The following is a 14,299-nucleotide window of genomic DNA, read 5'->3' on the forward strand; positions in this document are numbered from 1 at the left end:
GGCCGCGGCGGCGGCTCTGCCGGGGGTGTCTTCCCCGGCGCGTTTATTAGAGAAGACCCGGGAGGATTTTTTTCCTTTTCCTTTCTACGACCTGTGCCTTCCTTCAAAGTTTCCTTCTCCTGATAAGTTGCAGCAGTGCTGATGAGCCTAACCCTAGGCCTTTTACCCTTACAGTGACCCTAACTGTGGCTACGTTTGTCTTGACTGGTAGAGATGAAGCTGTTACGTGCGACGACATCTTGCTCAGTTTCAGAATAATTTTGTTCTATTCTGAAGTGCTCTTTCTCTCCCCTTTTTGGTACTGCAAAGTTTCTTTTAAGAAACTCACTCATTGTGTTTTGAAATGGTAGAGTTGTGTTGCGTTCTTTATCTTTTATTGCACTTTGAAGTCATCGTAAGGGTTTGGGGTGGTGGTGGTGGGGAGACACTCGCCACTTTGTCAGCCAACAGGTGCTAATGTGCTAAATAAACCACCTAAGACTGGTATAAATTACTCTGGAGCTGTTGCCAGGCTACATACACTACTTGTATACACAAAGTCTTTGGGTTTATAGCATCCAGATGATTCACTTCTGAAGGACAGTTCAAGGAAATAATAGCAGAAGGACCACGTGTCTTTTGTGGACAAATACATTTTTACGCTGTGCAGCATGTTATCTGGTGCAAGTTTGTATAAAATTATTAAATGGCCTTCAAAGATATTTGTCACACCAGGTTTCAGCAGAAAAAAAACAGTGCTACAGAGAATTTTGGTCTAAAGCAGCAGAAGAAAATACATCTTAAACTTAATTTGGATATTTCAGTTGAATTTTTTTTTTGTCTGGCTTATTTGTAGAGAATTATGTTGAAAAATCTTGGACTTTGTGGAGGATGTAGACTAAAGTGAGCATATGTTGGCTGGCACATGGGCAGTTGTAAGATCCATGGAGATGTGTATTTTGTTTAACTTAGTAAATATGTCTTGATACTTTTTTCAGGTTCACTACTGTTAGAATCGAAGATAAATCCAAATACTGCATATCAAAAACAACAGGCAAGTATTACTAGGCTTTTTTTTCTTCAGCTTACTGACAATGAGAAACTGTTTAATGCTCAAACTAATTGTGATTTCCAGAAAAAGGCAAAATAAACTAAGAAGTTAGTTTAGGAGGGAATCTTAAAGCCTTGGGCCTGCCTTTTCAGAAAGCTCCGTTATCTGTAGTTTTTATTTTTCACTCATTAGATATTGGTGTATTTAGTCAGTTGGATGATGGTCATCAGTGTAGTTTGGTATACTTTGCTTGGGCTGGCTAGGTTGAGGAAAGGGAGCTTTTATGGTGAGAGCTTTGCAGTGTTCTGAAAGTCACAAGTCTTGAACTGCTTCCTGTTTGTAGAGAGAATTAATACATAATGAAATACGAATGCAGATTATGTTGCTGAAAAGTTAAATTGTTTCCTTTTATGGTCTTTTTTGTAATTTCATACTACTGCTTCTTATTTGAGAAACTTCTTTACTTAAATGGTAGCAAAGTTTTGAATGACTGAAGTAGCTTTATTTCTCCTTTTCTGTTTTGGAGAAGTCTTTCTAGGTTGCAGTTTTAAGAAACTCATCTTAGTTTGAAGTTGGTTTTGGTTAGCTTTTATTACCAATTCTGATGCTTTTGTATTCTTATAGCTGAAAGTTTGCTTCGCTTTTCACTGTTGTGGAAAAGTTTGGTTTTGTTTTTTGAAGATGAAGAATTATGGATTATTTCCAGAGACAGGTTCTAGATTTGTCTGGTCTCTGAAATTTTACTGCTTTTGGTTGATGGTGCTTTGTCCTCAACTTTTATGTGCTTCATTGTGAGTACCAAGTGGCACAGAGCAGAGGTTAGATAGCAGTCTCATGACTTCTCAGTCTTTTGAGTTTCAGTCTCTGCTCTGAAAGATTGCAATGTTGAAACCTGGGTGTCTCAGGAACGGATTCTGTTTAAAAATGGTAGAGAGGGAAAGTATTCTGGTTAACCAGAGATGGAGGAAAGGAGGGTGGGCTTTCTTTAGTATGCCTAAATGTTGAAGTACCTTATAGAGGTAGCCTGAAGACTTAAAGGCTATATTAATCTGCCAAGGACAGATGCTTTTAGATGAATAGCATTATGGAGGAAAGTTCTCTCCTGTATTTCAGAGTTCAATTTCAGATTTTCATTAAGGTGGTGATCTTTGTTGGTCTTGGCGAAAGCCACAAGATGGTGCAGTAGGGTGAAAAGGAAACATGTTCTGCCTACACATCTATCATCTTATAAATTACCTGGATGACTTAAAGGATAGCTAGCACATATATTGTTATTTGCATACCATCATCCTGTGAAAGAAATTACTTTGCATCAGTGCACAATTCCCAACATTACATTATTTGTCCTACATTCTATGTTCAACAGTTATAAGATAAAATGTTTAAGCAGTTTTAAGGCCATCCAGACCTTAAACGTCCCCACCAGTGCGTGAATATCCTTTTATTGGACAACAGAGTCTTTCTGTCTTTCTGTGACTTATTGAGTCTTGAATTAATATTTGCCAGATTTGACAGGAGTCTTGAGGTAGTAGTCTGTTCTCTCCTGTCACAGAATGGGCTCCTGCCAGGTGGTTAGGAGACTCTGGAGTCATGGAAGAGGAGAATCTGAAACACTGTAGCTGTATGAGCACTCAGAACTTCTTGGGCTATATTCTAGGTCGAGTACTTTAACTGTTGATTAACCATTTCATAAACAGGGCATACCTATTATGATTACCTTCCTCAGTCATGTTTGTGGTCACTGGCTTCTGTGTAGTACTCAAGGTGTTAGGTATACTATAATCATGACCTCTTTCTCAAAAGAAACAGGATTTAGACTGGACATGGCTAGACATGGGTGCGAGGCTGCTCAGCGTACCACATAAAAGTATCTCTAATTCCATGTATGCAAATAACATTAGACACCTAGAGAGCTTTAGATGCCCCTGGATTTTGGACACAGCTGATGAGAATTGCATACCTCCACTGGACACCCCATATTTACCAAAGGGCATGGTGAGATGAGTTCTGGAGGCTGTAGCAGGAGCAGTTTCAGAAGTTATTACCACACCTTGATGCTCCACCCTCTGCTTGAGGTTACTGTTTCCATGGCTAAACTGGCAGGAGAAAGCATATGAGTGCTTCAGTGAAAAATCAGATGGATGCATTCATGCACTGTGTTCCTGCAGCTCACTTACAAGAGCAGTAATCTTCAGTTGTGGGGCCACAAGACTGAACTGCTACAGAAATTCCTATTTTGATCGCCATCCTCTGATGCAAACTCTCCTTTAGGTGCACTGTGTCCATTTTTAGATCTAAGATGAAGAATGTATGCAAATACTCTCTTCCACGTCCAGTTGCCATCATTCATGCGACAACAGAGCAATTTGCTTCAGGGAAAATCAGCAGTTAGTTTAAGGTGCAGTTTAACATGTTTTCAGGGGTGCTGTTAAAGTCAGTGTGAGCAGTTGCCAGGGGGCTGCCTCATTTCTCTTTCATGCCAGCATGAGTATTTATGTAACTGTCTAACAGGTTATATCTAGGAACTGATTCAGTTAAAATAGTTCCTTTTGCTTGGTTAATTTTTCATCTGCATCTGTTCCCCTATCTGGTTCACTGTACAGCATACAGTGCTGGTGTAAGGGGGATTTGAGGAGCCAGAGCACAAACAAGGAGAGGTGGAGTAGCAGACATTGCATAAGCCAGTACTGACACTGAAGAGTGGTTTGGACTACTCCTTTGGAGTTTAAGTTGTTCTTCTGAATTGATCTCTTTCTGTTTTGTCGTGTTGTGTGGCATTGCTGTCGCTACTCTGGTAAGCAGGTAGGACMGGTAGTCTCTTGAACCAGCTGTCTGGAAGATGTCTGTGTGTGATCTTCTTGGGTTGTCTTAGGTCATACAGGAAACGTACTAAATTTTATATTAGTATTGGATAATTACTTCCTAATGAAGCTATCTTTTCATAAAGAAGGTTAATAGGCAACATCTTGCCTGTTAACAGTGAATGGAAGTGTTTGAAAGGAAGCAGGAAGGATCCCGATTGTTCAGCACAGTTCTCTTATGTGTCTGTTCATTGGAAACATAGAAGACAGTAAATATTTCAAAGTCCTTCAGCAATACTCTAGGAGAAGGTTACATAATTTGTACTGGTGTGGGCAGTATGGATTATAAAAAGTACTATTAAGTAACCCTAGAATTCTCACAGATTTCTTTTTTTTCTTTTTTGAGTGTAAAAGCTATATATGCATGCAAACATTTGAGTCACTGCAGTGTACCTGTTACTTAAATCATTCTGGGCCATGACTTCTTCATATATGTATCCCTCTTTGTTTGCATTTGCCTTTTACCCCGGAGGCGTGTTGACTTTACAAGCATTACAAATACCAGTAATTTCATAGATCATTTATAGGTAAGCTCTTCAAGTTTTGAATTTTGAGTTCTGAAACTGCCATGAAATTTTATTTAAGAATTCTTATTTTTGGACTAACCTATAAAAGATGGGAGCTGTTAAGTAGGATACTGTGTGAAAGATGAGTTGTTGCTGCTAACTCACAGTTCATTCTTTAAAATATTTGTGAACTCTGTTTAAACTTCCATTGACTGATTTTGTGTTGACCTGTTGTAGAGGAAAACATCTTCAAATGGTAGTGGACACATGCATCCTTCAGTGAACTTTTGCTTTACTGTAAAAGATTCAGTGCTTTGCTCAAAACCCTATATCAAAATAGAATTTCATATATTATTAAAAACCTGCATGTTTAATTTGTTCACTTGCACTTTTTGCAAATGAAAAGTGCTTTTAGTAATACAAAGGGATCACTTCAGAGCCCAGTCTCTTCTATCCATGTATTTCAGTTCTGTGCCATTCACTCTGAACCAGATCAGGAAGCTGATCAGACCTTTCAGTTCCTGCAGGTTACAGTATGAGAGAGAGATATATATATCTGTAACCTACAGGAACTGTTTGTGTGTATGTATGTGTGTATATATATATGTATATACATATACACATACACACTTTTTTTTTTTAATTCCCTCCCAGTGCCCCAAGCCTAGCTCAACTGCTCACTCTAAAATGGCACACTGTAAACCTAAGTGATTCAGCTGTTCATGAGTCAAAGATGAGGGTGGACAGCTGTAAGCAATAACCTTGTCAGCTATATGAAGCTGTACCATTTGTGCATGTGAATCACAGCCCAAAAGCAGAGAGGCTACCTAATAACATTTGTGACTGTAGGACAAAAGTGTATGTATAGTATGTGACACTGTAGCATAAACCAACAACTCTCATGAACAGCATTAAGACCGCAGTGCAATGAGCTCTGTTCATTCTGTAAAGGGAAAACTGTCTCTTTAAACAAAAGTGTAAAAATGAGAAAATTTAAATGAAAATGAACTTGTGCAAATGCTGTTGTTTAGTGTAGCTTGTGGTTTTCTTCATCTAGAAGATGGAAGCTAACCTAGTGGTAGGCATTTGTCAGCAATTGTTGCCATAAGAAAAAAACATTATGGTAAACAAAAAAATCCCACACAACTACATATTGTTATCGAGAGGTTAAAATTACCATAGAAACAAACAGAAGAATTAATGGCATGTGAGAATACTTATCTTAGCAGCTGATAAGTTGTGTTTGCTGAGGGTATAGACAGATGTGTGTTTTTCAGATAGCTGTCCTGATGAAAGAGTTTACTTCCTACTGTCCCATGCCAGTTGTTTGTCAGCACTTCTGTGCCCAACAGTCCCCTYGCATCCGCCAGCGGAAATACTTGCGAGTGCTCCCTAACCTGTTTAAGCCCAGATAACTGGGTTAAGGATCTGTTTAAACCATCTAAACTAACCTGATTTTGATTGAAAAGGATTCAGCAAAGCTGACTGAGGCAGCAGGCTCACAATCACAGAGGATCACTTGTGCAAGGCAGTAATCTCTTCCATAGACACAAGATCTTCAAGGGAATGTTTCTGCCCACTCTCAGTTAGCCTGTATCTCTTTTTATTCTAGTCGACTCAAATTAGTAGTGACCTGAATCTCAGCTGATGAAGATATTGCATATAAACAAAGGTTGAGTATAAGTACTATTAGAACTATAACACAAGCAAAAACTGTGCTGTAAAACCAAGTTCTTGAAGAGAATACAGCTAAAGAATGGAAAAACATTAATTACACTTGTACTCCTCTCTCTTTGGCAGATATATCAAGAATGGTGACTAGATAATGTTCTTACGATACCAAGTCATGGGTTGATCTTTAGTATAGTGAATGGGTCTTAGATGCTAGTCAGCATCATCATTTCCTACCATTTGTTCACAAAGGGAACCAAAAAATGCTTTTGGGATAAAGAGGTGAGAGAGGTAACAGTAGTCTGTCTCTTGTTGCCTGCAAAGAGTTTCCTCGAGTATATCAGGTATCCATAAGACAGCCAGATACTTGTTTGGATTTGATTGCTGAGCTTACATATATCACTTTAGATATTTTGTTTATGACCAAAGTGATGCATGAGGTAAAGAATAAAGACTCACAAGCCTTCCTAAGTTGTGTGGTGAGTATTGACCTTTGCAAAAATTTAGGAAATAAATTAACTTATTGACGATTAAGGAAGGGCTTGCTGGTGTTAGAAAATTTGCCATAACAGTTCAAGGAGTTGCCAAACTTAACAGAATGTTGAACCGTTTTGCTGGAGCTGGTCAAATGTACTGTGAAGTTAGCAGAGAGCAATTCAGTTTGAACATTTTAACATGAAGATTAGTTTCCTGTAGGAAGTTGAACTTTTCATTTGAATGTTGAAGCACAGGCATACGTTCCGATCTGCCAACTCTGCAACAAACTGGTAACTTAAAATTTTCAAGCCAAATATGCTGGAATTCTCTGCCGGCCTGAGTTAAGTTGTATTCATACAACTTTTCTGTGCAAGCATCCTTATTCAGTGTGTGTATGAATTACCTCTTTTGGGAAGCATTCTAACCTAAATGATGAAAGTCTTATTTCAGAATAAGAGGTTCTGTATTAGTAGTGTCATGTAGTGGAGTAAGTCGAAAGTGATGTTTTAGAAATCTGCTAAAAGGAAACATGCAACTTAGAGCAGCAAGTGCCCTCATAGAAACATGACTTTCAGACTAATATTAAACTGGTCTGAGAAGTTTTGTCTGTCATTGAGATTTTGCACAGTTTTTGGAACCTGTATGTGTTTCAGATTCTGTCTGTTCTGCAGTTGAACGAGTCCTGCTCACCTTGAATCATTGCAAGAGAGTAACTCTCGGGGTGCCTTTCACGTTTCTACATTTTTTTGGGTTGTTTTTTTCCTCTGTATATATGTATCTACAGCTGTGTATGCCCTAAATCTTACTGTGGGGGTACTGCTAATTTATTCTAAAAATTGTTAATGTGCTTTCTGAATTTGCCATTGTTAGAAAAGCTTATTTCTTCTTTTCCTGCTCTTCAGAGCTGCAAGATGCCAAACAAAAATATTTACTATTATAATACTAAAAATCGGCCAATTTGAGTCATAATAAAGTAGCTGACAATCTTGCGAAAGGAAATTAAGGACTGATAGAAATCTTCAATGTCATAAATAACTGCTCTAATTTTTTTTAGTCTGTTCAGAAATTTTGAAGGATCTTCCAGATTTACTTTGCAAATGCACAGATGGAATGGGTAGAGGCGATAATAATGAAGCAGAAGGAAATTTTGCTTGAATGAAATTACCTGTTGCCAAGATGTTTGTAACTTTAGTRGTAACTTACAAATTCTATATTATCCAAACTATGTTTCTTTTAATCCAGAAAAACTATTGTAAGTGTTTAGATTTGTGAGGCGTTATTTCTCAAATGGTTAAACTTCTATTAAACCCCTTCTGAGAGGGAAACAAGGTAATTTTATATTTTTGTTTATACTTTAAGTATGAAAAAAATTAAATTTTTACACTGCAAGTTTCTAATGTCCTGTGATGTGGGCATTCCCCTTTTAAGACTCTTGGCTCAGAAGTATGTTGCAGAAAAATGCCATTATAAATGTTCTGGATATAAAAATATTTAAATGGATAATATGTAATGTAGCAGTCATAAAAAAGAAAGGTGATGTCCCTTATGGGACAAGTAATTTAGTATTTCAGTAGATTATGTTCTTTCTTGACAAATATAACAATAATTGGAATAATTCCTTTTTTATACATGTGATTTAACAGAAGACTGATGAATATGCAATGTTGACCTGTAATATATTTCAAAAATAAATATTTTTCTTATGTCTTAAACAGGACACCTTGATTGTTTGGTCAGAAGCAGAGAATTATGATCTAGCACTGAGTTTTCAAGAAAAAGCTGGCTGTGATGAAATTTGGGAAAAAATCTGCCAGGTACAGCTAACTATTAATATTCTGGTTTTTGCAGATACTTTACTGTGTTCTATGAGTTCAGGTATTTGTGCTATAATTTTTAAAGCTGTGTGTAAAATAAGCATGTATTTGTCATTATTTTCTGTGGCTTTTCTGTGTAAGATCTTAAGTTGCTATAGTTTAAACTGTAAGCCAAAATTCTAATTAGAGTTGTACTACTTAGAACAAATTTTGTGGCTTTCGTAATTGAATTCATGCTTTTGAAAAATTCATGTGATGATGAAACTCAGGTGTAAGGCTTTTATTAATTTTTTTTCTCAGAGGAATCCCACAGTGCCAGACTTCTAACCGTCTTTCTCCAAAGTGGCCTTAGGAAGCTGGCTTACTGGAATGTGGGAGATCTGAAAATCTATTCAATGCATAAGGAGCTAGGTATTTCATTGTGAAAGACAAAGAGGTGGCATTGCTGTATAAGCTTAAAATCTTACTGAAATTTTTCATCACAGCCTAAGTCTAATGGACTATCCATATCTCAGCAGATATTTTACCAGTCTTCACTATTTTATTACCAGAGTTTAGATTTGCACTTTGGAAATAAAAAGTCAGTAGAGTTGCACCTATGTATACTCAAAAGAAGAAGAAACTCAGGCTTTCATATTGTAATTTATAACCTTCTCAGATTTTGAAATGATGCAAAATAAAGCTGTAACTGAAATAGTTTAAAGTATCATTTTAATGCATTACCCAAACTATTGAGACAACTTGATTCTGTTTATCTTATTTAGTTGTAACTCAAGAATACTCTAAAATTTGTGCACTGTTCTAGCAAGGAGTGGGCACAATTCTGTGGAGCTAGAGGAAGAAAAATTGCTGGGGAAATGAGGGGCCTCACTTGGTTAGTTAGCCGAAGTATGGTTTCAGCCAATTCCATAGCAGTCTCTTTATTTACAAAAAAAAAAAAAAAAAAAAGGCTAGGTAGTAGCAGAAGTTAAGAAGTTACTGTGATTTTTACTAGACTAAAACTCCTCTGTTAGCTTTGCCTGTTTCCTAATTGCTCTTAAAAAGTAGAAGAATAGTGGAGGGAGATGGGCCTTCAATATGAAGAAAGAAAGTGCAAAGGAAAGTATGCACAATATTTTGTTTCAAGGAGAGAATGGGTATGTATCAGGACAGTCCCTAGTACAGACTTACTGTTTCTAATAGAGTCATTAGATTTAACCTAGTACTGAGTTTTCTATCTTCATATCTATCCTTTCCTCTTTCTCAGGCTTACTCGCCAAATGATTGTAGTGCTCAGTACTGATATGAGTAGGAAGAATTTGTTAACTTTGCAACTCCCTGAAAAGATGGTAGTGGCTTGGTTTGGTTTAGCCTGAAGTTCACATGGAGGGTGGGTAGATGACAACAATTAGTTCACTTTACAATCTCAGTATAGTAGTGGAAATCCTGACATTTGTTACAAAAGGAGTGAATTCAGTGGAACGTAGTAGATAAAGTGCATCACCCCTCAGCAGGGATTGTGACAGCGATAAAAAAAACTTTGTTAGCTGTTTGCTGATGTTCATGATGTTAGTTGGTATTAGTCTGGATCCTTTTTTCATTTGTTTGCTTTTGACAAACGTCCAGAAAGAAAGCGCTTTAACAACTGTCAGCTAATCTGGCTATCTCAGTCCAGAGAAGGAGTGGTGCAGAAAACTCATTACTGTTCTCATTTCTGGAGATCTGGTTTCTAAAACATGTTTGCAAGGTGGTACCGGACAACTAATATTTAAGGCTTATTTCCTGAGCTCCCTTTTTAATTACTAAGAAGTGTTTGTAGGTTCTGGAATTTAAGTGTATTAATAGATTAGTGAGAAAGTTTGTTTGCAAAGAGCCTGAGTTTCTCATAATAAACTGTATGTCACATTTTTCTACTAAATAGGTGTTCAGGATGGCTCAGTTGCTAATGCATATGACAGGATATTCACCCATAACTCTTCTGAAGCAATTAAACTAAGTCTTCATTTAATTTTAGCTTGTTAGCTTCAAAAACATCGTATGAACATAGGTGCCATTTTGTTTTCCTGAAGTCATGATTTTGGAACTGCTTAGAGTTCTATCCTATAGCCAGCACTGATTGCTAGTGGTCTGTAGAAAATGATGTCCAAAAGGTGTTCAAAAGACCTTTCTCTATGAAGAAAGCAGCTTTATTGTCAGTAGGCTAAAACTTGTTATGACAAGCTTGACATCTTCACTGAGGGATCTGTGGAGGTCTACAGATCAAAATATTGGATCGGATCCAGAAAATCCTGAAGCAATAAAGTAGGGAGTCCTGCTGGAAAGGAGAAGAATAGGGGGAAAAAAAAAAGTTCTTCTATGCTTACCAGTTTTTGACTTTGCTATATGGTTTTTTTTTGTAAAATGAGACCAGTGTCATGAAAACATTGAGAATGCTGAGAGAACTCAGAGTTATAAGCAGTTTCCTTTGAAACTAACTAGGCAGTTTAGAAGCATTTTTAATCTTAGCATGTTTTAGGATATAAGTTTTCTCACCTGGTTCTGAGATACTGTTGTTGGAAGGAAGTGAGCCTATTAATTGCAAGTTTATGTGCCTGATAAATGGTCCAGTTTTAAATTGGTCTGATTTGGGGTTGAATTGATCAGCAGTCTAAGAGGAAAGTCTTCATGGGATCAGATAATTTAAATTACTGGCATTAGTCTCTTTCATCAGGTTCCAAAAGTCTGCCATTTTCTCCTCTGAGACTCCTGTGTATGATCCTTTGTGACTGCAAACTTAGAGATAGGAGTTTTTGAATTTTAGGACTGTATTGGTGAAGGGAATGAAAAGTGTAAGATTTGTGAGAAGATTGGGGAAAGAAGTTAGAGGGTCAGGAAAAGGAGTTAGAGAAGGAAGGTGCAGAGCAGGAGACAATTGCTTCCCTCTTTTCCTGTTTGGTTTTGGCAACCGTGGCATCCTGCCTTTGTATTTGGTCTTTTGGTTATGTTTCACTTAATATTACCATAGCTGTGGACTCTTACCATGGGTTGAAGTCCTCATACCCTTCTGATTGAGACACTGAAAGAAAATTTTGTTATGCCCTTCTTTCCTTTTAATATTTTATGTTTTTCTTCAAGGTGCTTCAGACAGAGGGTTTTGTGGTTGATTTTTCAGTTTTATTTTGTTGGGKTTTTTTTTTGTTTTTGTTTTTTTAACATACTGTTGAGGGTAATGGTGACTTGTGTGGGATCTTACAGGCAGCAAACTTACTTTGCTACATGGCTGGATACTTTCCAGCCAACAGAGGGCATAAATGTGCTTATGCACATATTAAGTTATCAATTTGATTATTCTCGTGTATGTTTTGGGATGAGACAGTAATTGTGCATACTCTGTTCTTAGGTTCAAGGTAAGGATCCTTCAGTGGAAGTCACACAGGACCTTATCGAGTCAGAAGAGGAGCACATAGAAGAAATGCCTGAAACTAGTCCTTTGATTGACCTTCCTACTTGTGAACTCAACAAACTTGAAGAGATTGCTGACCTAGTTACCTCTGTTCTCTCCTCACCCATCCGTAGAGAAAAGTTAGCGCTGGCCTTGGAGAATGAAGGCTACATTAAAAAACTCTTGCAACTTTTCCAAGTCTGTGAGAATTTAGAGAACACAGAAGGCTTGCATCATTTGTATGAAATTATTAGAGGAATTTTGTTCCTCAATAAGGCAACTCTGTTTGAGGTGATGTTTTCTGATGAGTGTATTATGGATGTTGTTGGATGCCTTGAGTATGATCCTTCTTTGGCTCAGCCAAAACGGCACAGGGAGTTCTTGACCAAAACAGCAAAATTTAAGGAGGTTATACCTATAACAGACTCTGAACTCAGGCAAAAAATCCACCAGACTTACAGGGTACAGTATATTCAGGACATCATCTTGCCGACACCATCTGTTTTTGAAGAGAATTTTCTTTCTACCCTCACTTCCTTTATTTTCTTCAACAAAGTTGAGATTGTCAGTATGTTGCAGGTAAGTGGTTTTTAATATGGTATAGATGGATGGATACCTCTAGCTCTAGTTTTGAAATTGATTACAGCTTTTTAACATAACATAAGTTAATCATGCACACTTTCATTCATTTGCATAGTGTTTTGAAAGCTTCCCCCTATTTCTGATGTCTCATTTTTATTTTTGATTAAAAAAATTTTTGTTAGATTTCAGGTGAGTGTACTAATATTTTTAAAATGGAATGTAAATAGTTAAAAAAGACTCCTCTCCTTGATTCAGAAGCAGCAATATGCATTTTGAGATGTTTCACAAAGATATTTAGGCAATAAGCAATTTTCTGTATTATATACCGGGTGACATTTGTGACATTTTTATAACAAATTGTGAAGTCTGTGATTCAACTGAGTATGTTCAGAACATTTCTATTATATTACTGCTATTATTTTCTGGTACTAAGTTCAAATGTTGTAGTATAAAGTAATTAATTCATTAGTTTTCTTCATATTGATATCTCAAAGTGATATTTAATAAATGACAAAAATGTATCAAGGACTTGAAAAACTTACTGAACACTTTGAACTCAGAACCAAGCTTAAAAGTAGCTGGGTGTGACAACCAAGCTGGACTATAGAAAGAACTTTCATAGACAGTTGTGCATGCGTTTCATGACATTTTGGGTATTCTCTGTTCAGTTTTTATTTTATTATGAATGTTAATGGATACCTAAGTGGTTTTATTCTGTTTCTGACCCTTTTCTTTAGGAAAATGGTATGTTTATGTAGAAAAGAACCTCACGGAACTGTCAGTTTGGGGCATGAATAGTCCATGAAATAGGAAGATGTATCAGGGAGAAGAAAGCAGTAAAATTGTGGAAAGAGGGAGGCATTGGAGAAATGATGTTACAGCAAGGAATGTTTCTAAAGAATGGAATAGAAGAATGAAAAAAATATCAAAACCCTACAAAATTACAGAGAACCGCTTACTGTGCATGGATAAGCTTTTGGGCTTCTTTCTACTTTGATTGAATAACAGAAAAAATAAAAAGTAAATCCCACTTGCAAAATTAAAGACTTTGTGTTAAATAAATATTTCCCTTTTTACTTTTTGAACATACCACTTTTCTAAAATTAAAAATAAATTCAGAGTCTTTCTCCTGAGGGCACAGTCCTGCTTCCATTTAGATATTAATTTTACTTTTTTTAAACTTTGTAAAGTCCTGTTTTTTCCATTTGGGTTTTACTGTACTGAATGTTTAATTGTGCCTTAACAGAAAACTATAATTTCCTGATTAATTCATACCTCTGGTACTCTTTGAAGAAAATTCTGAAATTTTCTGTCAGTTCTGTGCTATTCTCCATCACTACCATCTTTGCCACAGTAGAAAGAGCAAATGACACATAGGGTGATTTATCTTGTTTTAAAGATGGTAATCTTTAAAGACATACATGTTGATTTCCAAATAATATTGATACCTTCATCAGTTGACTGCACTGAGAATTGCAAACTGAGAAGAAGAAGAAGAATGTGGAAGAGATCATACTGGGTAGCGTGCTTGAGAAAAAAAAATTGGTAATACGAAGCTTGGTTACGAAGGACTCTCTTCACAGCCCCCTGGTGTAAATCAGCTTTTTACTGTTAGGTGGCCAAAGCATCCTAAAGCTCTTTTGAGTAGGCTGAAAAAATTAGAAGTCTCTTTACCCTGAATACACTGGCAAGGCTCCCTAGGAGCATGCAGTTTATAGGAATGAAGGCTTGCATTTGCTACTACGGTAAAGGTCCTGTCTAAGCGATACGAAGAAGTAGACCCTAGTGCTGCTCTAGACGAAGGACAGCCGCGTGGGAAACTGAGGAAAGATGAAAAAGAAAAGCAGATATAGCCTGGGCTTTAGGGCATCAGGCTTATGCTCTGTGGCTTTATACAAGCACGAGTCTTTCTGTTGCCAAGTATTCTGTGCTGGGGGATTTTCTAGCCTATCCGTTGT

At 37.0% G+C, this 14,299-nt stretch overlaps 1 protein-coding gene across 1 annotated transcript in view; it reads left to right on the top strand.

Moving 5' to 3' along the window:
• Positions 1–14,299, top strand: part of PPP4R3B (protein phosphatase 4 regulatory subunit 3B) — a gene marked incomplete at its 5' end in the record, with an annotated part of 33,840 nt that overhangs the window by 4,466 nt on the left and 15,075 nt on the right. The window contains 3 exons of the mRNA XM_026066564.1: positions 978–1,033; positions 8,261–8,359; positions 11,718–12,338. Of these exons, the coding sequence (XP_025922349.1) occupies positions 978–1,033; positions 8,261–8,359; positions 11,718–12,338 (776 nt within the window). The remainder of the gene's footprint in view (positions 1–977; positions 1,034–8,260; positions 8,360–11,717; positions 12,339–14,299) is intronic.

The sequence above is a fragment of the Apteryx rowi genome, unplaced genomic scaffold (assembly GCF_003343035.1).
Source record: "Apteryx rowi isolate R43461 unplaced genomic scaffold, aptRow1 scaffold_243, whole genome shotgun sequence".
NCBI classification, from domain to species: Eukaryota; Metazoa; Chordata; class Aves; order Apterygiformes; family Apterygidae; genus Apteryx; species Apteryx rowi.